This window comes from Zalophus californianus, chromosome 3, assembly GCF_009762305.2.
Source record: "Zalophus californianus isolate mZalCal1 chromosome 3, mZalCal1.pri.v2, whole genome shotgun sequence".
Taxonomy (NCBI): Eukaryota; Metazoa; Chordata; class Mammalia; order Carnivora; family Otariidae; genus Zalophus; species Zalophus californianus.
In genome coordinates this window covers 53,355,660-53,378,068 of record NC_045597.1, presented here as the reverse complement: position 1 = coordinate 53,378,068, position 22,409 = coordinate 53,355,660, and the positions used below count along the sequence as shown (strand labels likewise).

Genomic DNA, 22,409 nt, shown 5'->3' with positions numbered 1-22,409 from the left:
GCCAACATGGCTTGGAGAGTGGTCGAATTCTGGGAACTTTTTCAAAGTAGAACCTATGAGATCAGATGTAGCATGTGAGCATAGAAGAATTAAGGGTGACTCCATTGTTCTTTACCTAAAGCAATGAGATATATTAAATGTGAAAAATCTGTTATAGGTCCACAGGGAGATAGCAAGTAGAGAGTTGCCTATAGAGTTCTGGAATTCATAGAAGCCCAGACTGGATTATAAATTTAGGAGTTGTCAACATAAAAATGATGTTTTAAAGCTAGGTTCCCAAGTAAAATCACCTAGGGAGTAAGCAAAGAGGGTCAAGAATAAAATCCTGGATCATGTGAATCTTACAAAAAGGCTGCAATCAACATTCTTATACGTGTTCTTTGCATATATATGAAGTTATTTCATTCAAGATGTTTCTGTAGAAGGATCAAAGGACATTTTTTTTTCTTTTTAAATTTGGTAGTTGCTCGTAAACTGACCTCTGTATCAATCTGTATTCTCAGTTGGAAGCAACAAAAGTCCAGACCACCTGAAGCAAATAGTTTTCTTATACATTTCCTTCCACTGAGGAAGTGTAGGGGTCAGTACTGACCAGCGGCTTGAGTAGTAGGCTTCAAAAATGAATGAAAACCAAGGGAGCTCTATGGACTGAGCAGCAGGAAAAGGTTCATCAAGATAGTACTGTAGCCACTGTCAACACTGCAGACAGATGTGCTGAATGTGGCTTTGACCATTGCAACATTGGCACTGCAGCTGCCATCCCTGCATGAAATTGAACCTTGCCACCATAAATCAGAAGTCAGCAACAACTCCCCTTGTCAAATCCAGCTTTCCACACATTTTCGTAAGTAAAGTTTTACTGGAACAAGTGCCACCTGTTCATTTACATATTGCTTATGGATTCATTTACATATTGCTTATGGAAACTTGCACATTACAGTGGCAGAGTTAAGTTATGGCAATGGAGAATCAATGGAACACAAAGCCAAAATTACTTACTCTCTAGCCCTTGACAGAAGCTTGCTGACCTGTGCAGTAAGTGAAATTCAACACTCAGTTTGCTAGGGCTGCCATAAGAAGGCACCACAGACTGGGTGGCTTAACCAACAAAATTATTTTCTCACAGTTCTGGAGTTTAGAAGTCCAAGATCAAGGTGTCAACAGGAATTTGTTTTCCTGAGCCCTCTCTCCTTGACTTGTAGATGGCTGCCTTCTCACTATGTAAATCACATGGTCCTTCCTCTGTGCATGTCTGTGTCCTAATTTTCTCAGAAGAACACCGGTTAAATAGAGGGTTGCTGGAGGGGGGGTGCTGGAGGGATGTGGTAATTGGGTGATGGACAATGGGGAGGGCATGTGTTGTAATGAGCACTGGGTATTATATAAGACTGATGAATCACAGACCTGTACCCCTGAAACAAATAATATATTATATGTTAATTAATTGAATTTAAATTAAAAAAAAGAAGAACACCAGTTATATTAGATTATGACCCATTCCAGTGACCTCATTTTAACTTGATTACCTCTTTAAAGACCCTACCCCCAAATATAGGTACATTCTGAGGGAAGCACTTTGTTTCAAAAGCACTTTCTTGGCTGTCCCTTTTTTTCCTCAAACATTCAAGTAACATATTAAATTCTCTTTGTAATGCTGTCTGGGATTTTTATTGGGATTGCATGGAATTTATAGATTAATTTGGGGAGAATAGATGCCATCATCATATTGAATTGTCTCAGTGAGGAGCATTGGATGTCTCTTAATTTATTCAAGAATTCTTTTATATTCTTTAGTAAAGTTTTATCTTTTTTTAATATGGGTTTATATACTTTTGTAACGTTCATTTCTGAGTATATTATAGAACCAGTTGCTATTATGAATGGGATATTTCCATTACATTTTCTAATTGGTTATTGTTTCTATATGGGAAAACTACTAATTTTTGTAAGTTTATCTTTTATTTGGATAATTTACTGACTTTCATACTTCCAATTAAGTTGTTGATTTTTTTTTTGGACTTTCTAGTTGAAAATAGTATTAACTGCAAATAAGATGGTTTAATTTCTTTATTACACATACACATACATATATATTACATGTACATAAATATGTACATATGAAGAAGGAGAGATACAGAGTGAAAGAGGGCAAGAACTTATTTCTTTTTCTTGTCTTTTTGCATTGACTTGGGCCATGTATACTAGTTTTGTCCATTGTGAAAATATCTTTTGTCTCCAAACATTGATGTATCTTTCTTCCGTTTCATACTTCAGAGAAATACAGACAGGGAACAACAAATATAAAAAGATGAAATGCCTACATTTGAGTATGTTGCTATCTGCAGTTCTGGCAAACAATAAAAACTGACATAGAAAACCAGGCAACCAGTGCCCCAAATAGATGTGTGATAAGTTAGTATTTATTATGGTCTGGATCAGGACTGTCTAGTAGAAATTGAAAATACTTTCACATAAAATAGTCCATCCTTTACTAGACCACACAAAAATGAATGGATACACTTCAAATGAATTGTTGCTGATTAAGGGAGGAAGGAAAATGGGAATGGGGAATGAATATTCAGAGGAATAAATAAATAAATAATAAATAAATAGAAAAATTTTGAAAGACTGCAAAAAAGAATAGGAGTAGTCTCCAAACAGCCATGCCAACTCTTGTACATGTTTATTTAATATAATCTTTAACAAGCTTGGGATATACTAATGCAAAGCTAAGTTTCCTGAATACCTGTCAATACTGAATTATCAAGAGTCTCTTCCTTAGTAAACTCAAGTGACCAGAGAATTATTGCTTTGTGGTTTTGGTAACTCCTTAGCGGGTGTAGCTAAATTATGAATATCAGAGAGCAATAGAAGAAGGAGTCAAGTTGGTTTACTTTTATAGCAAACCACTCTGGCAGGGGGGCGGGGGGATGTCTTCACTCCAAGATAATGTGGTGACACCTCTTTGCCCATATGTTCTCTCCAATCTCTCCACCAGCCATTTCTTTCTGATACCTGGGAGCGAGGATGTTTCTCTGTTTTGAGAGAGATGATATACTATTGGCAAAATCTTTCCTAGGGAGTCTTCTAGGTAGGGTTTAAGCAAACCATAAGAGACTCTTAACTAGAGGGAACAAACAGCATTGCTGGAGGGGAGGGGGATGAGGGAAGGGGGTAACTGGGTGATGGGCATTAAGGAGGGCACGTGATGTAATGAGCACTGGGTGTTATATGCAACTGATGAATCACTAAATTCTATCCCTGAAATTAGTAATACACTATCTGTTAACTAACTTGAATTTAAATAAAATCTTAAAAAATATTCAAATGGAAGTGGAGGAAAGAGCTCTGTGTTGGGTGGTCGCTATGAGGAAGCCAAGTTTTTTTGTTTTTGTTTTTTTTCTTTCCTAGTTGTATTCCTTTAAACAGCCTGCACTGTTTTTAATCATTCCTCATAGTGTTCTAGGCAGGAGTAACTGTCAAATAGCAGAAGATGAACTCAACAGGGTGCAATCATAAAATAACTTTATGTTTCCTCCTGTGGCCCTTTCAAACCAACTCAGTGTGCTTGTTTAAGTCCCATGGATTTTCCAGTAACTCTTAGATTATAAAAAGTCCTCAATCGCTTCAAGTCACAAGAATAAGTCTCAGTTCAGCAATTTAAGGATGCAGCCCAGTTTAATAATAAAACTCTGAACTTCATTTGGAGTTTGAGATTCTCCCCTCCCGCAGCTTGATACGACTACTTTGAGCTGAGAATCTAAGACTAGGAGAGGTTGGCAGTATCAGTTTCTGTCTGTTCTACTGACATGTGCTTTGTCTTCACAGGCACCCTTCACTCTACCCCACTTTGCTGACTCTGCCTCCACCAGGGTTGAAGCCATGGGCAGGAGAAAGAGGTAAGGAAAAGGGAAATTCCTCCTTCATTGAAAAAGATGTTATCTGGCATTGCAGATAATTCCTCTGCAATTTCTACTTTTTTAAAAAAAATTTTTATTGTTATCTTAATCACTCTACATTACATCATTAGTTTTGGATGTAGTGTTCCATGATTCATTGTTTGTGCATAACGCCCAGTGCTCCACGCAGAATGTGCCCTCCATAATACCCATCACCAGGCTAACCCATCTCCCACCCTCCTCCCCTCTAGAACCCTCAGTTTGTTTTTCAGAGTCCATCGTCTCTTATGGTTTGTCTCCCCCTCCGACTTACTCCCCTTCATTCTTCCCTTCCTGCTATTTTCTTCTTTTTCTTTTTTCTTAACATATGTTGACACTATTTGTTTCAGAAGTACAGATCTGTGATTCAACAGTCTTACACAATTCACAGCGCTCACCATAGCACATACCGTCCCCAATGCCTATCACCCAGCCACCCCATCCCTCCCAACCCCCACCACTCCAGCAACCCTCACTTTGTTTCCTGAGATTAAGAATTCCTCATATCAGTGAGGTCATATGATACATGTCTTTCTCTGATTGACTTATTCCACTCAGCATAACACCCTCCAGTTCCATCCACATCGTTGCAAAAGGCAAGATCTCATTCCTTTTGATGGCTGCATAATATTCCATTGTGTATATATACCACCTCTTCTTTATCCATTCATCTGTCGATGGACATCTTGGCTCTTTCCACAGTTTGGCTATTGTGGACATTGCTGCTATAAACATCGGGGTGCACGTACCCCTTCGCATCCCTACATTTGTATCTTTGTGGTAAATACCCAGTAGTGCAATTGCTGGATCGTATGGTAGCTCTATTTTCAACTGTTTGAGGAACCTCCATACTGTTTTCCAGAGTGGTTGCACCAACTTGCATTCCCATCAACAGTGTAGGAGGGTTCCCCTTTCTCCGCATCCCCGCCAACATCTGTCGTTTCCTGACTTGTTAATTTTAGCCATTCTGACTGGTGTGAGGTGGTATCTCATTGAGGTTTTGATTTGGATTTCCGTGATGCCAAGCAATGTTGAGCACTTTTTCAAGTGTCTGTTGGCCATTTGGATGTCTTCTTTGGAAAAATGTCTGTTCATGTCTTCTGTCCATTTCTTGATTGGATTATTTGTTCTTTGGGTGTTGAGTTTGATAAGTTCTTTATATATTTTGGATACTAGCCCTTTATCTGATACGTCATTTGCAAATACTTTCTCCCATTCTGTTGGTTGTCTTTTGGTTTCGTAGACTGTTTCTTTTGCTGTGCAAAAGCTTTTTATCTTGATGAAATCCCAATAGTTCATTTTTGCCCTTGCTTCCCTTGCCTTTGGCGATGTTTCTAGGAAGAAGTTGCTGCGGCTGAGGTCAAAGAGGTTGCTACCTGTGTTCTCCTTTAGGATTTTGATGGACTCCTGTCTCACTTTGGGTCTTTCAACCATTTGGAGTCTATTTTTGTGTGTGGTGTAAGGAAATGGTCCAGTTTCATTCTTCTGCATGTAGCTGTCCAATTTTCCCAACACCATTTGTTGAAGAGACTGTCTTTTTTCCATTGGACATTCTTTCCTGCTTTGTCAAAGATGAATTGACCATAGAGTTGAGGGTCCATTTCTGGGCTCTCTATTCTGTTCCATTGATCTATGTGTCTGTTTTTGTGCCAGTACCATACTGTCTTGATGATGACAGCTTCGTAATAGAGCTGGAAGTCCGGAATTGTGATGCCGCCAGCTTTGCTTTTCTTTTTCAATATTCCTCTGGCTATTTGGGGTCTCTTCTGGTTCCATACAAATTTTAGGATTATTTGTTCCATTTCTTTGAAAAAAGTGGATGGTATTTTGATGGGGATTGCATTGAATGTGTAGATTGCTCTAGGTAGCACTGACATCTTCACAATGTTTGTTCTTCCAATCCATGAGCATGGAACATTTTTCCATTTCTTTGTGTCTTCTTCAATTTCTTTCATGAGTATTTTATAGTTTTCTGAGTACAGATCCTTTGCCTCTTTGGTTAAATTTATTCCTAGGTATCTTATGGTTTTGGCTGCAATTGTAAATGGGATCAACTCCTTGATTTGTCTCTCTTCTGTCTTGTTGTTGGTGTATAGGAATGCCACTGAGTTCTGTGCATTGATTTTATATCCTGCCACTTTACTGAATTCCTGTATGAGTTCTAGCAGTTTGGGGGTGGAGTCTTTTGGGTTTTCCACATACAGTATCATATCATCTGCAAAGAGTGAGAGTTTGACTTCCTCTTTGCCGATTTGGATGCCTTTGATTTCTTTTTGTTGTCTGATTGCTGTGGCTAGGACTTCTAATACTATGTTGAATAGCAGTGGTGAGAGTGGACATCCCTGCCGCCTTCCTGACCTTAGGGGAAAAGCTCTCAGCTTTTCCCCATTGAGAATGATATTCGCTGTAGCTTTTTCATAGATGGCTTTTATGATATTGAGGTATGTACCCTCTATCCCTATACTCTGAAGAGTTTTGATCAAGAAAGGATGCTGTACTTTGTCAAATGCTTTTTCTGCATCTATTGAGAGGATCATATGATTCTTGCTCTTTCTTTTGTTAATGTATTGTATCACGTTGATTGATTTGCGGATGTTGAACCAACCTTGCAGCCCAGGGATAAATCCCACTTGGTCATGGTGAATAATCCTTTTAATGTACTGTTGGATTCTGTTGGCTAGTAATTTGGTGAGAATTTTTGCATCCGTGTTCATCAGAGATATTGGTCTGTAATTCTCCTTTTTGATGGGGTCTTTGTCTGGTTTTGGGATCAAGGTAATGGTGGCCTCATAAAATGAATTTGGCAGTTTTCCTTCCATTTCTATTTTTTGGAACAGTTTCATGAGAATAGGTATTAATTCTTCTTTAAATGTCTGATAGAATTCCCCTGGGAAGCCATCTGGCCCTGGGCTTTTGTTTGTTGGGAGATTTTTTGATGACTGCTTCAATTTCCTTAGTGGTTATAGGTCTGTTCAGGTTTTCTATTTCTTCCTGGTTAAATTTTGGTAGTTGATACATCCCTAGGAATGCACCCATTTCTTCCATGTTATCTAATTTGCTGGCATAGAGTTGCTCATAATATGTTCTTATCATTGTTTGTATTTCTTTGGTGTTGGTTGTGATCTCTCCTCTTTCATTCATGATTTTGTTGATTTGGGTCGTTTCTCTTTTCTTTTTGATAAGTCTGGCCAGGGGTTTATCAATCTTGTTAATTCTTTCAAAGAACGAGCTCCTAGTTTCATTGATCTGTTCTACTGTTCTTTTGGTTTCTCTTTCATTGATTTCTGCTCTGATCTTTATTATTTCTCTTCTCCTGCTGGGTTTAGGCTTTCTTTGCTGTTCTTTCTCCAGCTCCTTTAGGTGTAGGGTTAGGTTGTGTATTTGAGACCTTTCTTGTTTCTTGAGAAAGGCTTGTATTGCTATGTACTTTCCTCTCAGGACTGCCTTTGCTGTATCCCACAGATTTTGAACAGTTGTGTTTTCATTTTCATTGGTTTCCATGAATTTTTTAAATTCTGTAATTTCCCAGTTGACCCATTCATTCTTTAGTAGGATGCTCTTTAGCCTCCATGTATTTGAGTTCTTTCCGACTTTCCTCTTGTGATTGAGTTCTAGTTTCAAAGCATTGTGGTCTGAAAATATGCAGGGAATGATCCCCATCTTTTGGTACCAGTTGAGACCTGATTTGTGACCTAGGATGTGATCAATTCTGGAGAATGTTCCATGGGCACTAGAGAAGAGTGTGTGTTCCGTTGCTTTAGGATGGAATGTTCTGAATATGTCTGTGAAGTCCATCTGGTCCAGTGTGTCATTTAAAGTCTTTATTTCCTTGTTGATCTTTTGCTTAGGTGATCTTTCCATTTCAGTCGGGGGGGGTTTAAATTTCCCCACTATTACTGTATTGTTGTCAATGTGTTTCTTTGCTTTTGTTATTAATTGCCTTATATAATTGGCTGCTCCTATGTTAGGGGCATAGATATTTACAATTGTTAGATCTTCTTGTTGGATAGACCCCTTTAAGTAGGATATAGTGTCCTTCTTCATCTCTTATTACAGTCTTTGTTTTAAAATCTAATTTGTCTGATATAAGGATTGCCACCCCAGCTTTCTTTTGGTGTCCATGAGCATGGTAAATGGTTTTCCACCCCCTCACTTTCAATGTGGGGGTGTCCTTGGGTCTATAATGAGTCTCTTGCAGACAGCATATGGATGGGTCTTGTTTTTTAGTCCAATCTGATAGCCTGTGTCTTTTGATTGGGGCATTGAGCCCATTTACATTCAGGGTAACTATTGAAAGATATGAATTTAGTGCCATTGTATGGCCTGTAAGGTGACTGTGACTGTATATTGTCTGTGTTCCTTTCTGATCTATGCTGCTTTTAGGCTCTCTCTTTGCTTAGAGGACCCCTTTCAATATTTCTTGTAGAGCTGGTTTCGTGTTTGCAGATTCCTTTAGTTTTTGCTTGTCCTGGAAACTTTTTATATCTCCTTCTATTTTCAATGACAGCCTAGCTGGAGATAGTATTCTTGGCTGCATATTTTTCTCGTTTAGTGCTCCAAAGATATCATGCCAGGCCTTTCTGGCCTGCCAGGTCTGTGGATAGGTCTGTTGCCAATCTAATATTTCTACCATTGTAGGTTACATATCTCTTCTCCCGAGTTGTTTTCAGGATTTTCTCTTTGTCTCTGAGACTCGTAAGTTTTACTATTAGATGTCGGGGTGTTGACCTATTTTCATTGATTTTGAGAGGGGTTCTCTGTGCCTCCTGGATTTTGATGCCTGTTTCCTTCCACACATTAGGGAAGTTCTCTGCTATTATTTGCTCCAATATCCCTTCTGCCCTTCTCTCTCTTTCTTCTTCTTTCTGGGATCCCAATTATTCTAATGTTGTTTCGTCTTATCGTATCGCTTATCTCTCGAATTCTGCCCTCATGATCCTGTAGTTGTTTCTCTCTCTTTTTCTCAGCCTCTTTATTTTCCATCATTTGGTCTTCTATATCGCTGATATTCTCTTCTGCCTCATTTATCCTAGCAGTTAGTGCCCCCATTTTTGATTGCACCTCATCAATAGCCTTTTTGATTTCGACTTGGTTAGATTTTAGTTCTTTTATTTCTCCAGAAAGGGTTTCTCTAATAACTTCCACGCTTTTCTCAAGCTCAGCTAGTATCTTTAAGGTCATGATTCTGAACTCTAGGTCCAACATCGAACTAATGTCCGTATTGAGTAGGTCCCTGGCAGACGGTACTACCTCTTGTTCTTTTTGCTGAGCTGATTTTTTTCGTCTTGTCATTTTTGTCCAGAGGAGAATAGATGAATGAGAGAACAAAATGCTAACAGGGTAACAATGTCCCCGGGAAATATACTCTATACAAATCAGAAAAGACCTGAAACCAGGGGAAAAGAAAGGGAAAGAAAGAAAAAAGAGGGAAAAAAAATAAGATAAAACCAAAAACAGAACAATACAAAAAAAACAGAATATGATCAAATATGATCAGGCTAGTGCATAGATCAGTGCCACACACTAGATTTTGGGCGTATTTTGGTCTGTTAGAAAAAAGTGCCCCCTAAAATTTTAAAGGAAGAAAGACTTATATATGTACAAAATAAGGGTTGATACAATGAAGGGATGGAAGATGACTGTAAAAATGAAAATTATAAAAGATTTTATAAAAGGAATTGATAAGATAAGAAGTTGTTTGAAAAAAGAAAGAAGATTTAAAAAAAAAGAAAAAAGAGAGAATGTGATCAGGCAGGAGACTAGAACAAAGCCATACACTAGTGATTTAGGGTATATTTTGATCTGTTAGAAGAAACTGTATCTCAAAATTTTAAAGAGAGAACAACTTATATATATATGCCAAAAATAAGGGTAACTACTATGAAGGGATAAAATATGGCTCTACAAATGAAAAATAAAAGATGTTTTTTTAAAAAGGGATTGATAAGATGGTTGAAAAAGTGAAAAAGAAAAATTAAAAAAAAAGCAGTTAAAAAATTAACTTTGAAAAACTGATGAATCATGGTAAAAAAAAGCCATGAATTCTATGTGCAGTATTCCCCTAGCGCTGGAGTTCTCCCGTTCTCCTTGATTGGTAAACTTGGTCTTGGCTTGCGCGCTGTTCGTGCTGATCTTCTGGGGGAGGGGCCTGTTGCCGTGGTTCCCAAATGTCTTTGCCGGAGGCGGAATTGCCCCGCCCTTGTCGGTCCGGGCTAAGCAAGCTGCTCGGGTTTGATCTCAGGAGCTTTTGTTCCCTGCAGGCTCTCTGTACAGCCTTGGAGGACCGGGGCAAAAATGGTGGCCTCCCAATCTCCGCCCGGAGGAGCTGAGAACTCGGGGCCCCGCTCCTCAGTGCGCCCCCAGAGAAAAGCAGTCACTCCCTTGTCCCTGGTCTCCGGCCGCTCTCCGTGCTCACCCGGCCTGTGACCGAGCGTTTATATCTCTGGCACCCGACCCCGTGTGGAGTCTCCAAACCCAGCAGATCCCTGCGGTGCGTTCCCGTGCCGCTCCTCCCCGGGAAGGAAGGGGAGTCTCCCCGGATCTGCTGCTTGTTGGTTTCTGCTGGAGGAGAAGTGGGCCAACTGTTACCGATCACAGTTTATGGCAACCCCGAGCCGAGAGCCCGCGCCTCGGCTCCGTCTCTGCAGCCGGCTTCCCCGCTCCAATACCTGGCAGCTCTGCGGCACTCAGGCACCCCCGGTTTTTCTGTGACCCCAAGGGTCCTGAGACCACACTGTCCCACAAGGGTTCCACCCCCCCGCTTAGCCCCCAGAGCGACATCCCTCAGCAGAGCCGACTTCTAAAAGGTCCGATTTTGTGCTCCGAGGCTCTAGCACTTGCCAGAAGTGGCCGACGGAGGCCCCCTCCCCCGCCGTCTATCCTCCCGAATATCGCCTCGGATTCACTTCTCCGCACGTCCTACCTTCCAGAAAGTGGTCGCTTCTCTGTTCAGAGAGTTGTTGCTACTCTCCTCTTCGATCTCCTGTTGAGTTTGTAGGTGTTCAGAGTGGTTTGATCCCTATTCACCTAAATTCCTGAGACCAGATGAAATCCAGGTCTCCTACTGCTCCGCCATCTTGCTCCCGGGCCTGCAATTTCTACTTTTACAATGATAGAAAAATAAATTCTTCCAAAGATTTTTTTTTTATGAAGTGAACATAACATTGTCACCAAATACTGAAAAAGTTGACACAAACATAAAGTCGCAAATTTTCATTTAGATAGTAAGACAGTTATCCTAAATTAAAAGAAATGAAGCAGAATTAAATAGTACTTTAGAAGATAACACAGCCTGACCATGTAATATGTATTTGAGTGATATGCAGCTGGTTTGCACAAGAACATACATCATATTTCATTATCATATTAATAGATGTACATTGGGGAAATACTGTAATAATATAGATACAAAATACCAAATAACATAGCTAATAATATAGATACCAAACAAGCATTTGATAAAGTTTGACATCCATTCTTGATTTAAAAATTCAATTAAGTAAGAATTTATATAGATCCTTCTTTAACATAATTTCTAAAAATGCCCATCTCCATCAACAAAATAGCATCATGTCTAGTGGAAAAACTGTAGAAACATTTCCACTAAAGTCAGAAATAAAAGAATATCCACTAACACCACTATTATTTAACATTGTTTAGACTGAGGTACTAGATGATATAAGTAGGCAAGAGAAAAGCACATTGGAATTGAGGTAAAATCTTTGCATATGATGTGAGTTTTAAACCTGTGAAAGCAAAGATCAATTGAGAAACTACTATAAACGATAAGATAATTCAGGGAGATGACAGCTGCAAAATTAATATACATAAACAATTAACATATATATGATCATCTACCAGATAATAATGGAAGACCCCATTTAAAATTGCAGTAACACACTGTGCAGAACCAGATCCCAATGTCAAGGAGCACGTGCTCAGTGTTTCATCATATCTGTGAATTGCAATAAATATGTGACACACCTTAAAATGTAAAATAAATAAATAAAATGAAATTGCAATAAAAAGATGAATTTCTTAGAATGAACTCAAGAAGAAATGTACAATGTATCTATAAAGAAAACTTCATAAGACCCATAAGAGACATGAAAATGATGACTTGAACAAATGAAAAGGTATGCGATAATCTTGGAGAGGGAAAAGCTATCTCATAAATAATATTTGTCAAGTTAAATTATACATTTAATACAATTCCAGTGAAATACTAATAGGGAATCATTGATAGACTAGCTTATGTTTCTCCACTTAAGTTTTGTTTTTGTGAGATATATATATATATATATATATATATATATATATAAATTCTTTTTAAAGATTTTATTAGAGAGAGAGAGAATGAGCCAGGGGGAGGGGCAGAGGGAGAGGGAGAAGCAGACTCCCCACTGAATAGGAAGCCCAATACAAGGTTGGATCCCAGGAACCCAAGATCATGACTTGAGCAGAAGGTAGATGCTTAACTGACTGAGCCACTCAGGTGCCCTTTTATATATATATATATATGTATTTTAAGTGGGCTCCACATAGGGCTTGAACTCAGGACCCTGAGATTAAGACCTAAACTGAGATTAAGAGTTGGATGCTTAATCAACTGTGCCACCCAGGCCAACATTTCTTTCGTATGTAGAACGTTCATCTAGGATCATGTTCTTTCTTCCTAAGTATAATTTTCAAAATTGCTTTTATTCAGAGTTTTTTGGTCATAAATTCTCTCCATGTCTCTCTCTTTCAATTTTTAGAGTCCTGGAAATGATTTATTTTGATTGTGTTAATGTTTGCTTAGCTAGGTACTGTATTTGGCTGATGGATTTTTATTTTGGTTTTTCAATGGTATTACCCTACGGTCTTTTGATTTCCATTCTTGCTATTGAGAATTCACTTGTCAGATCAATTGTTGCTCTTACGTAGATGATTTGTATTTTCCCTTTGACTACTTTTAAAAATGTTCCCTTTGTCTTTTTTTTTTTTTTAAAGATTTGTTTATTAGAGAGCGCGCGAGCACGAGGGGGCAGGGGCAGAGGGAGAAGGGAGAGAGTCTTAAACAGAGTCTACACTGAGCATGGAGCCCGAGGTGGGGCTCCATCTCACAACCCTGAGATCTCGACCTGAGCAGAAACCAAGAGTCTGGCACTTAGCCAACTGAGCCACCAAGGCATCTACATATTCCCTTTGTCTTTGATAATCTGCGATTTTACTCTGATGAATCTAGGTGTAGATATCTTTTTTCCTATCTTGTATAGGACCAGTTATCTTTCCTGAATCTAAGGATCCATATCTTTCATAAATTCTAGAAAGTTCTCATCCATTATTTCTTCAACTATTGCCTCTTTCAAATTCTTTTTGCTTTTTTTGGAATGTCAGATCTTTTGTAGACATTTTTTCAATCTATCCTCTATCCTCCACATCTCTAATCCTCTTTTCTCTCTTTTTCTCGATGTGCTACATTCTAAAAAAATTTTTTCTGTTCTATATCAAGCACCTTACTTACCTCTAATCAGCCAAGTCTGATCTACTCTTTGGGATGTTATTGGCTTTTTAAATTTTAGTAATTATAATTTTGGGGGGAGATATATTTGGCTAGTTTTCAGCTCTTTCTTTTCAATACCATGCAATTGCTAGCTCATGTTTTTTCTTTAGTTTTTATCTCCCTAAATATTTTAAACACATGTATTTTTTTTATTCTTCATTTGATTCTACTATATGAAACAGGTATGGGTCTGATAGAGCTGTTTATTATTTATGCTTACTCTTGTTCATGGTAGCTTATTTCCTCATATTTAGTAGCTCCTAATCTGTGAAAATGCAAAGAGGTCCAGTTTGAGGGTAGTTGGGCATTGCCTACCTGTGACCTTTCCAAGTTACTTGTCTCCATGCTTCATTCTATTCCTCCTTGACTTATCCTCCAATTCACTGATTCTTTCTCAAAATGTGTAATCTTCTGTTAAACCTATGCAGAATTAATTTCAGTTGTATTTTCCAGCTCTAGAATTCTCATGTTTTTCTCCCAGCGTTCCTGGTTTTTGTTCCCCCACAACCGTGAAAAATGTTTCCTCTGTACTTTTTTGCTTTTAAATATAACAGAAATAACTTAAAGAAATCATATTACATAATGAACAAATAGATCACAGACTGTTTCTGTAATAAGCTTCTTGGGGGTTCTTGATACAAAGATCACCTCAGTTTCTGCAGGGAGAGCACAGTGCTGATTACAGGTGCTCATCATCTACCTGTCCGTTATCAGCCAGCTCAGTCTGCTTCCCTGTTTTTATTATGATGTCTATGATAAGTTTTTAAAATGAACTTACAATTAGATGATGACTATTTATTTTGCATCTGTATGGACTTTTACCTCCTAAGCATTATTCTTTGTGTACCATCTATTCCCATTTTTTTGTGGTTATTTTAAATGACAGGTACGATTTTCAATTATAATTCTCCTCTCCATGTTGCTGGTTGCCCTAGTTCCTGAATCTAACTATTTTAAGGGAAAGGGGAAGTTTTCATTTCAAAAGCCAGGTTCAAACTATTCTTGTTTATTGGCACAAAGTCTAATAAAGAAAAAATACGCTCTGCATGTTCCTTCTTTAAACCACCAGCTCCAGAACTCTTGAACAGAGAGAATAATTCAGTCTCAAGAGTTCATTTAAAAAAAGGGGGGGGCTAATTTATAACCAGTATTCTAAGATTTTATGGTAATGGGTTTGATTTTGTTATCAAGAGCAATTTCTATTAATTCTTTTTTATTTATTTATTTATTTATTTTTATTATTATGTTAATCACCATACATTACATCATTAGTTTTTTTAAATTTTTTATTGTTATGTTCATCACCATACATTACATCATTAGTTTTTGATATAGTGTTCCATGATTCATTGTGTATAACACCCAGTGCTCCATGCAGAACATGCCCTCTTTAATACCCATCACGAGGCTAACCCATCCCCCCACCCCCCTCCCCTCTAGAACCCTCAGTTTGTTTCTCAGAGTCCAAAGTCTCTCATGGTTCGTCTCCTCCTCTGATTTCCCCCCCTTCATTCTTTCCCTCCTGCTATCTTCTTTTTTTTTTTTTAACATATAATGTATTATTTGTTTCCAAGGTAATTTCTATTAATTCTAAAACACTCTCCTAATACAATTGAGATTGTTCCTCAATCTGCCTCATACTAATACTAACTAAAGACTGACAGACAACTGGAGAGGGTACAGCCATGTAATACTAGAAGCGCACACCGATGGACCTCTGGCTGGGCAGAAAGTTCTCTTAGAAGATGACCATTCCATGCAAACCGCTCATGGATAGCCGCTGGAAAGTATGGGTCAAATCATATGTCGTTAAGCAAAACCCATCCACATTAGGACGTGGTTTATCATCGCTAGGAAAGCTTTATTATCTTGTAACTGAATATCAGTTAAGTGCAACATCATTTTATAAGAAAGGATGTCAAAATCTGTTGCTTTCCAGATTACATGATTGAAAAATTCACCTATTTTTGTCTTTTTGGTAATAACGATTAGATAATTACCTGCCACCAGATGGATTGTGTCCAGTATACCGAATATTGGTCTTGTAACGGCTGAAGGAGGAATATCTTTCTTGACTGACAGGGTAACTTCTGTGGACATGCGGTTGATGGCAAGTACGTCATCCACTCCATCATCACAGGCTTCCACATACTCAAGTCAAAAAGTGGGCAGAAGACATGAACAGACATTTCTCCAAAGAAGACATACAAATGGCTAACAGACACATGAAAAAATGTTCATCATCATTAGCCATCAGGGAAATTCCAATCAAAACCACACTGAGATACCACCTTACACCAGTTAGAATGGCAAAAATTGACAAGGCAAGAAACAACAAATGTTGGAGAGGTTGTGGAGAAAGGGGAACCCTCTTACACTGTTGGTGGGAATGCAGGTTGGTACAGCCACTTTGGAAAACAGTGTGGAGGTGCCTCAGAAAGTTAAAAATAGAGCTACCCAGTGACCCAGCAATTGCATGACTGGGTATTTACCCCAAAGACACAGATGTAGTGAAAAGAAGGGCCATATGCACCCCAATGTTCATAGCAGCAATGTCCGCAATAGCCCAACTGTGGAAAGAGCTGAGATGCCCTTCAACGGATGAATGGATAAAGAAGATGTGGTCCATATATACAATGGAATATCACTCAGCCATCAGAAAAGATGAATACTCAACTTTTGCATCCACGTGGTTGGGACTGGAGGAGATTATGCTAAGTGAAATAAGTCAAGCAGAGAAAGTCAATTATCATATGGTTTCACTTATTTGTGGAACATAAGGAATAGTATGGAGGACATTAGGAGAAGGAAGGGAAAAATGAAGGGGGGGAGGTCGGAGGGGGAGACGAACCATGAGAGACGATGGACTCTGAGAAACAGAGTTCTAGAGGGGAGGGGGTGGGGGGATGGGTTAGCCTGGTGATGGGTATTAAGGAGGGCACGTACTGCATGGAGCACTGGGTGTTATACGCAGACAATGAATCATGGAACACTACATCAAAAACTAATGATGTACTGTATGGTGACTAACATAACATAATAAAAAATAATAAAAAAAATAAAATCTTTCAGGTGTGACATGCAGCTTCAGCTGCTCGTAGGTTGTCACCGCTGTTGTGCACCACTAGCTCCTTCTTCGTCTTTCAGCCTGCCCTGCCCCGTGCCACCACCTCGGCCCTAGAATTCTCATTTTTTAAAGTGTTTGGCATGTTCTGCATGGAGCACTGGGTGTTATACACAGACAATGAATCAGGGAACACTACATCAAAAACTAATGATGTAATGTATGGTGATTAACATAACATAATAATAAAAAAATGTTTCAGCTCTTTATTGAAATTCTCAATCTTATCTTTTCTTGAACACATTAGGTAAAATTATTTTTAAGTATCTGGTAACTTTTATTATTCCCTATTGATCTGCTTATATTACGTATTATTTCCCTTTAAGTTTGTTCACATTATCTTATCTTTGTGTATGACTGATTATTTTCGGTGGAGCACTAATCTTTACTCATGAAAAAATATAGGAATAATTTGAGGCATAGGATAATTTTATCTTCCTCTGGAGAGGATCTACTTTTGTTTCTGGCAAGAGACCCGGGGCTTTAACCATCCCAGACTACCTTGATTCAGTTTCAGGGATTGAGGTGGATCAGTGTTGGGCTTCAGTCTCTGTAAGGTCCAGTTTATTCCTAAGTCATCTTTACTCTTAGGGTATATTCCTTTTGTGAATATTGAAATCCTTGGGCTCTAATAATTGTCTCTTTACTCCACAAGGCTGTCAAACTGCTTATTATCTTCTCAGCTGTATCTTTCAATAGTAACAGACACCCCTAGAAGGAAAGCGTCTCCAGATGTGTGTCTCACTTAATGGAGTTTTCTGTTTTCCACAGGTCTGGTCCTCTAATTCCTCATTATTTTGTTAGTTCTCCAGATACTTTGAGTATGTATCTGTTATATGTTTCCAGCTTTTCAAGTTGTCCTCAGTGGGAGGGTATTTCTAGTGACATACTACTCTACCATTGTCAGAAGGAGAAGTTCTTTTTTTTTTTTTCTGTTAAAAATCTTTTCTGTGTTTTGTAGCAATTCTCCATCGATATTTGTGGCCATCTGCCATTGCTTATCTACTTTGTCTGCTTATGTCTGGCTACTGTTTCCCTTAAGTGCATATTTTTCTGCTTTTCTATGTATAATATATATTATCATATATATGATATATATATCTCATATATATATTCAACCTCAACAGTTGAATCAGACTCTGAGCGTCTTTGTAGAGTTTACAACTAGCAGAAAGGTAGTGGAAGGCAGAGCAGGGCTCCTGTCAGCAGTAATCCAACGGTAAACAAACCAGAGAAAATCTTTAACCTTCTGCTGAAGCTTGGAGAGGAAGCTTTTTGCTGCCAGGTCTCCTCTGATCACAGTCATAAAGATTTTCAAGATTCCCTTTTAGTTGTACTGGGATGGGAAGGATGTAACTCCATGAGCAATAGGTAGTGATTCTCCCCAAAAGGATTCACAGGATTCTGCCAGCTAACCTACCTCAGAGAACCATGAGATCTCAGACTTAGATCCTGATATATGAAAGAAAAGTAAGTCCTTGATTCTATGGTTACTTCCTTAGCTCTTAGCAGGCCCTTCGGGAGGTGGCATTTATCGCTAGCTTTTTTCCCTGACTCTCTGGGAGAATCCTTGGCCTCAGTGGCACCATAGGCTGCCAGCACTCTGCCCTGGCTTCTCTCTTACTCCAGAGAGGGAGTTGTTCTGAAGTCCCTTTCTTCTCAGAGCCCTTCTCCCCTTTGTGAGTCTACTTTTATGGGTCCAGCTCTTTATCTCATGATGAAATACTAAGAACACTGGACTGGATTCTTTTAGAAGAAGAAGATGCTAATGATGGTGATGCTGATGATGGGGACAGCACTGATAATGACAATAATAGCTGGAATGATTTATTGAGCACCTATTAAGTGATAGCCACACCACTGTATGCTTTATGTGTGCAGCTTCATTTAACTTTTTTCAAGAACATCATATAAAAATGTTTTATTTTCCTTTACAACTGAAAATTGAGGCTTAGAAAGATGAGCCACTTGGGGCACCTGGGTGTCTCAGTCGGTTAAGCGTCTGCCTTCAGCCCAAGTCATGATCTCAGGGTACTGGGATTGAGCCCCACATCCACATCCAGCTCCCTACCTAGCGGGGAGTCTGCTTTTCCTTCTGCCCCTCCTCCTACTCATGCTCTTTTTCATTTTCTCTCTCAAAGAAAAAGAAAGAAAGAAAGGAAGGAAGGGAGGGAGGGAGGGAGGGAGGGAGGGAGGGAGAGAGGGAGAAAGATGAGCCACTTTCCTATGGCTCATATAGTTAGTAGCAATGCCAGGATTTTAACACATAGAAGACTCCTCTTTTGATAACTCTGGTACATTTTCTTTTTTTTTTTAATTTTTTATTGTTATGTTCATCACCATACATTACATCATTAGTTTTTGATGTAGTGTTCCATGATTCATTGTTTGTGCATAACACCCAGTGCTCCATGCAGAACGTGCCCTCTTTAATACCCATCACCAGGCTAACCCATCCCCCCACCCCCCTCCCCTCTAGAACCCTCAGTTTGTTTTTCAGAGTCCATCGTCTCTCATGGTTCGTTTCCCCCTCCAATTTCCCCCCTTCATTCTTCCACTCCTGCTATTTTCTTCTTCTTTTTTTTTTCTTAACATATATTGCATTATTTGTTTCAGAGGTACAGATCTGTGATTCAACAGTCTTGCACAATTCACAGCACTCACCATAGCACACACCCTCCCCAGTGTCTATCACCCAGCCACCCCATCCCTCCCACCCCCCACCACTCCAGCAACCCTCACTTTGTTTCCTGAGATTAAGAATTCCTCATATCAGTGAGGTCATATGATACATGTCTTTCTCTGATTGACTTATTTCGCTCAGCATAACACCCTCCAGTTCCATCCACATTGTTGCAAATGGCAAGATCTCATTCCTTTTGATGGCTGCATAATATTCCGTTGTATATATATATATACCACATCTTCTTTATCCATTCATCTGTCAATGGACATCTTGGCTCTTTCCACAGTTTGGCTATTGTCGACATTGCTGCTATAAATATCGGGGTGCACGTACCCCTTCAGATCCCTACATTTGTATCTTTGGGGTAAATACCCAGTAGTGCAATTGCTGGATTGTATGGTAGCTCTATTTTCAACTGTTTGAGGAACCTCCATACTGTTTTCCAGAGTGGTTGCACCAGCTTGCACTCCCACCAATGGTGTAGGAGGGTTCCCCTTTCTCCGCATCCCCGCCAACATCTGTCGTTTCCTGACTTGTTAATTTTAGCCATTCTGACTGGTGTGAGGTGGTATCTCATTGAGGTTTTGATTCTGGTACATTTTCTAAATGCAAATTATGTCCATGTGCTGTGATAAATAATTCTTCATTTATATACTTACTTTTGTAATAGTCCTGTAAGGACATTTGTAAAATGTATTACAAACAAACACATTTAGTATATATTTAACTAGCCATTTAAAGACTCCAAGTCTGAAATGTAAAGATAATCTTAAAAATTTGGCATCTGTTATTGCAGACTTTTCATTTCTTCTCTCCCACTACCTAGCTGTAGAAATATGGGAGAATTGCATGACATTTCTATAGGTCTGCTTCTCAACTGTATAATGAAAAAGGGGAGCTTAAATTATCTCTAACTCCTTGAATTTAAAGACTTTTTTTTTTACATTCTTAAAAATATATAAATCAAATGACTTTAAAAACAATTTAAGACAGCTATTTTGTAAACTCTTTAGTCAAGTAGAATTTCCCCCTTTATTTTTAAATCAAATTGTCATATGTTGTATATATGTGGTTTGCTTTAAACAAGATATAAATTTTCTTAGGTAGATTTTAGATGTTGGGAAAAATGTATGTGGCAGACACTATTAGCAGCTTTTCTTCTATCTGCCCATTCTATCTCATTAATAGAAGCTAATTTGTTTAACTTATAATTGAGATATAATTGACATAAAACTGTAAGGTTAAGGTGTACAATGTGTTGATCTGATAAACTTACAGGTCACAATATGATTACTACCATAGTGAGAGCTAACAGCTCCATCACATTACATAATTATCCTCTGTGTGTCTGTGTGATCCTCAGAATTCATTCATTTTCTAACTGAAGTTTGTACTCTTTGGCCACCATCTCCCCAGTTCCTCTATCCTGCAGCCCCTGGTAACCACCATTCTACTCTCTGCTGATAGAAACTAATTTAGTTCAGCATGGCAGTGTGCCCAGCTATAAATTCTAGCTTCATCATCACACATGAAATGAATGAACATGTGGCACAGTACTACTGGCCAATGAAATATAAAGTATAACGTTGTGATAACTTTGTATAGTAACAGATGGTAACTAGACTTATCATTAGGGATCATTTTGAAATATGTAAAAATATAGAATCACTTTGATGTATACCTGAAACAAATAGGATATTGTATGTCAATTATACTTCAACTAAAAAAATAATAAATAATAAATTGCCCATCTCTAGTCAATACATACATACATATATACATAAAGTGACAGTTTCTGGGAAGTGTTGGCTTTCCGGATTTAGATACCCCCCTTCTTTCTTGCCCCTTCTTCCTTCCTACCTGGAACGCCAACAGAAGCTTACAGGAGAAGTAGCTGTCTTGCAACAAACTATAGATAAAAGCCATATGCTAAGGGTGGCAGGGCAGAAAGAAAGCAACTTGGTCTCTGATGGCCCTAGGGACCATCTGAATGGTCGACCTTCAAATTTTTCTTTACATGAGTGAATAAAGCACCATATTTTAAGTCACCAGTAGTAGGGTTTTGCTGCCAAAGGAGTTCATAGCTGGTAAAGCAGGTATTGATTTTAGTCTACAATAGTAGAATGAGATATAAGGCACACAACCCTTTTTGTTCTCAAATTTAATCTGCTCTGAGTGTCCAGTTACGTGGTTGGTGGGAAATTCATCCTCAGTCATTTTTGCGATTCCTGTTCTGTCCTCTCAAGAATGCCAGACTTGAGAAACACAAAAACAGGGAAAATGACAGATCCTTAGTCCACAGTGGCTATATTCACTGAACATTTATTTACCTATTTTCCAGGCAGTGTAGGAAGAAAGATAAGACACAATGAAAACACCTGTAGCTACAAATGTGTTGCTGGGCACTCAGCTCCAGGCAGACATGGGGACACCCACCATGTCCAAGATTTGCCTGTGAGACGTTTGGTCCCTGGTCTCCTGACCAAGGTACAGAGCCCTGGGTTCAGGTATCGTTCAGTCTCCCAGGGCACTACCTGGTCGCGCCCACTAGGGGAAATGTGTACAACCCTACCCCTATATTCCGTCTTAGGACTCTAAACCTTCTAAGCGTCCAAAAGCTTCTGCTTTGTCCACTTCAAACATTTCCTGCAACTCCTCCCTCTATAGAAGGAACCCAGCTTAATTTTCAAGTTAATAGAAAACACTGTTGTGTTCTCCCAGTTGTACAGACAAGGACACTGAGGCACCGAGGCCAAGGCTAAAGTCACCCAGCTAACAAGTAGCAGAGAGAAAATGTGGGTGCAGATGGCCTGGTTTCCATCCCTGCCTCTAACCATGTATTGGGCTTCTCTCTGCCTGTAACAACGAAGGCTTCTCACTTCTGCTCAACCCCGGGTATGGGTAAACATGTTCCAATTGTTAGAAATATAATGCTGATCTTCATTTCCTGGGTGTGATGAAGGAAGCGGTATTAACTCTCAGTACTTTTCTTAATAACTCACTCTGTTATATAGCCAATGAAAAAGAATATGTTGCCTTAAAAAATGCATTAGCTTAAGCTCACTGTGTCTTAGTTTTCTCATAATAAGTTGGGGATAGTCATTCAACTACAACTTC

General features: G+C 38.9%; 1 protein-coding gene across 1 annotated transcript in view; it reads left to right on the top strand.

Annotated features, from left to right (window-relative positions):
• The window catches only part of LOC113920445, a 129,812-nt gene that overhangs the window by 49,651 nt on the left and 57,752 nt on the right, over positions 1-22,409 (top strand). Inside the window, exon 3 of the mRNA XM_027590689.2 lies at positions 3,829-3,899. Within this exon, the coding sequence (XP_027446490.2) occupies positions 3,829-3,899 (71 nt within the window). The remainder of the gene's footprint in view (positions 1-3,828; positions 3,900-22,409) is intronic.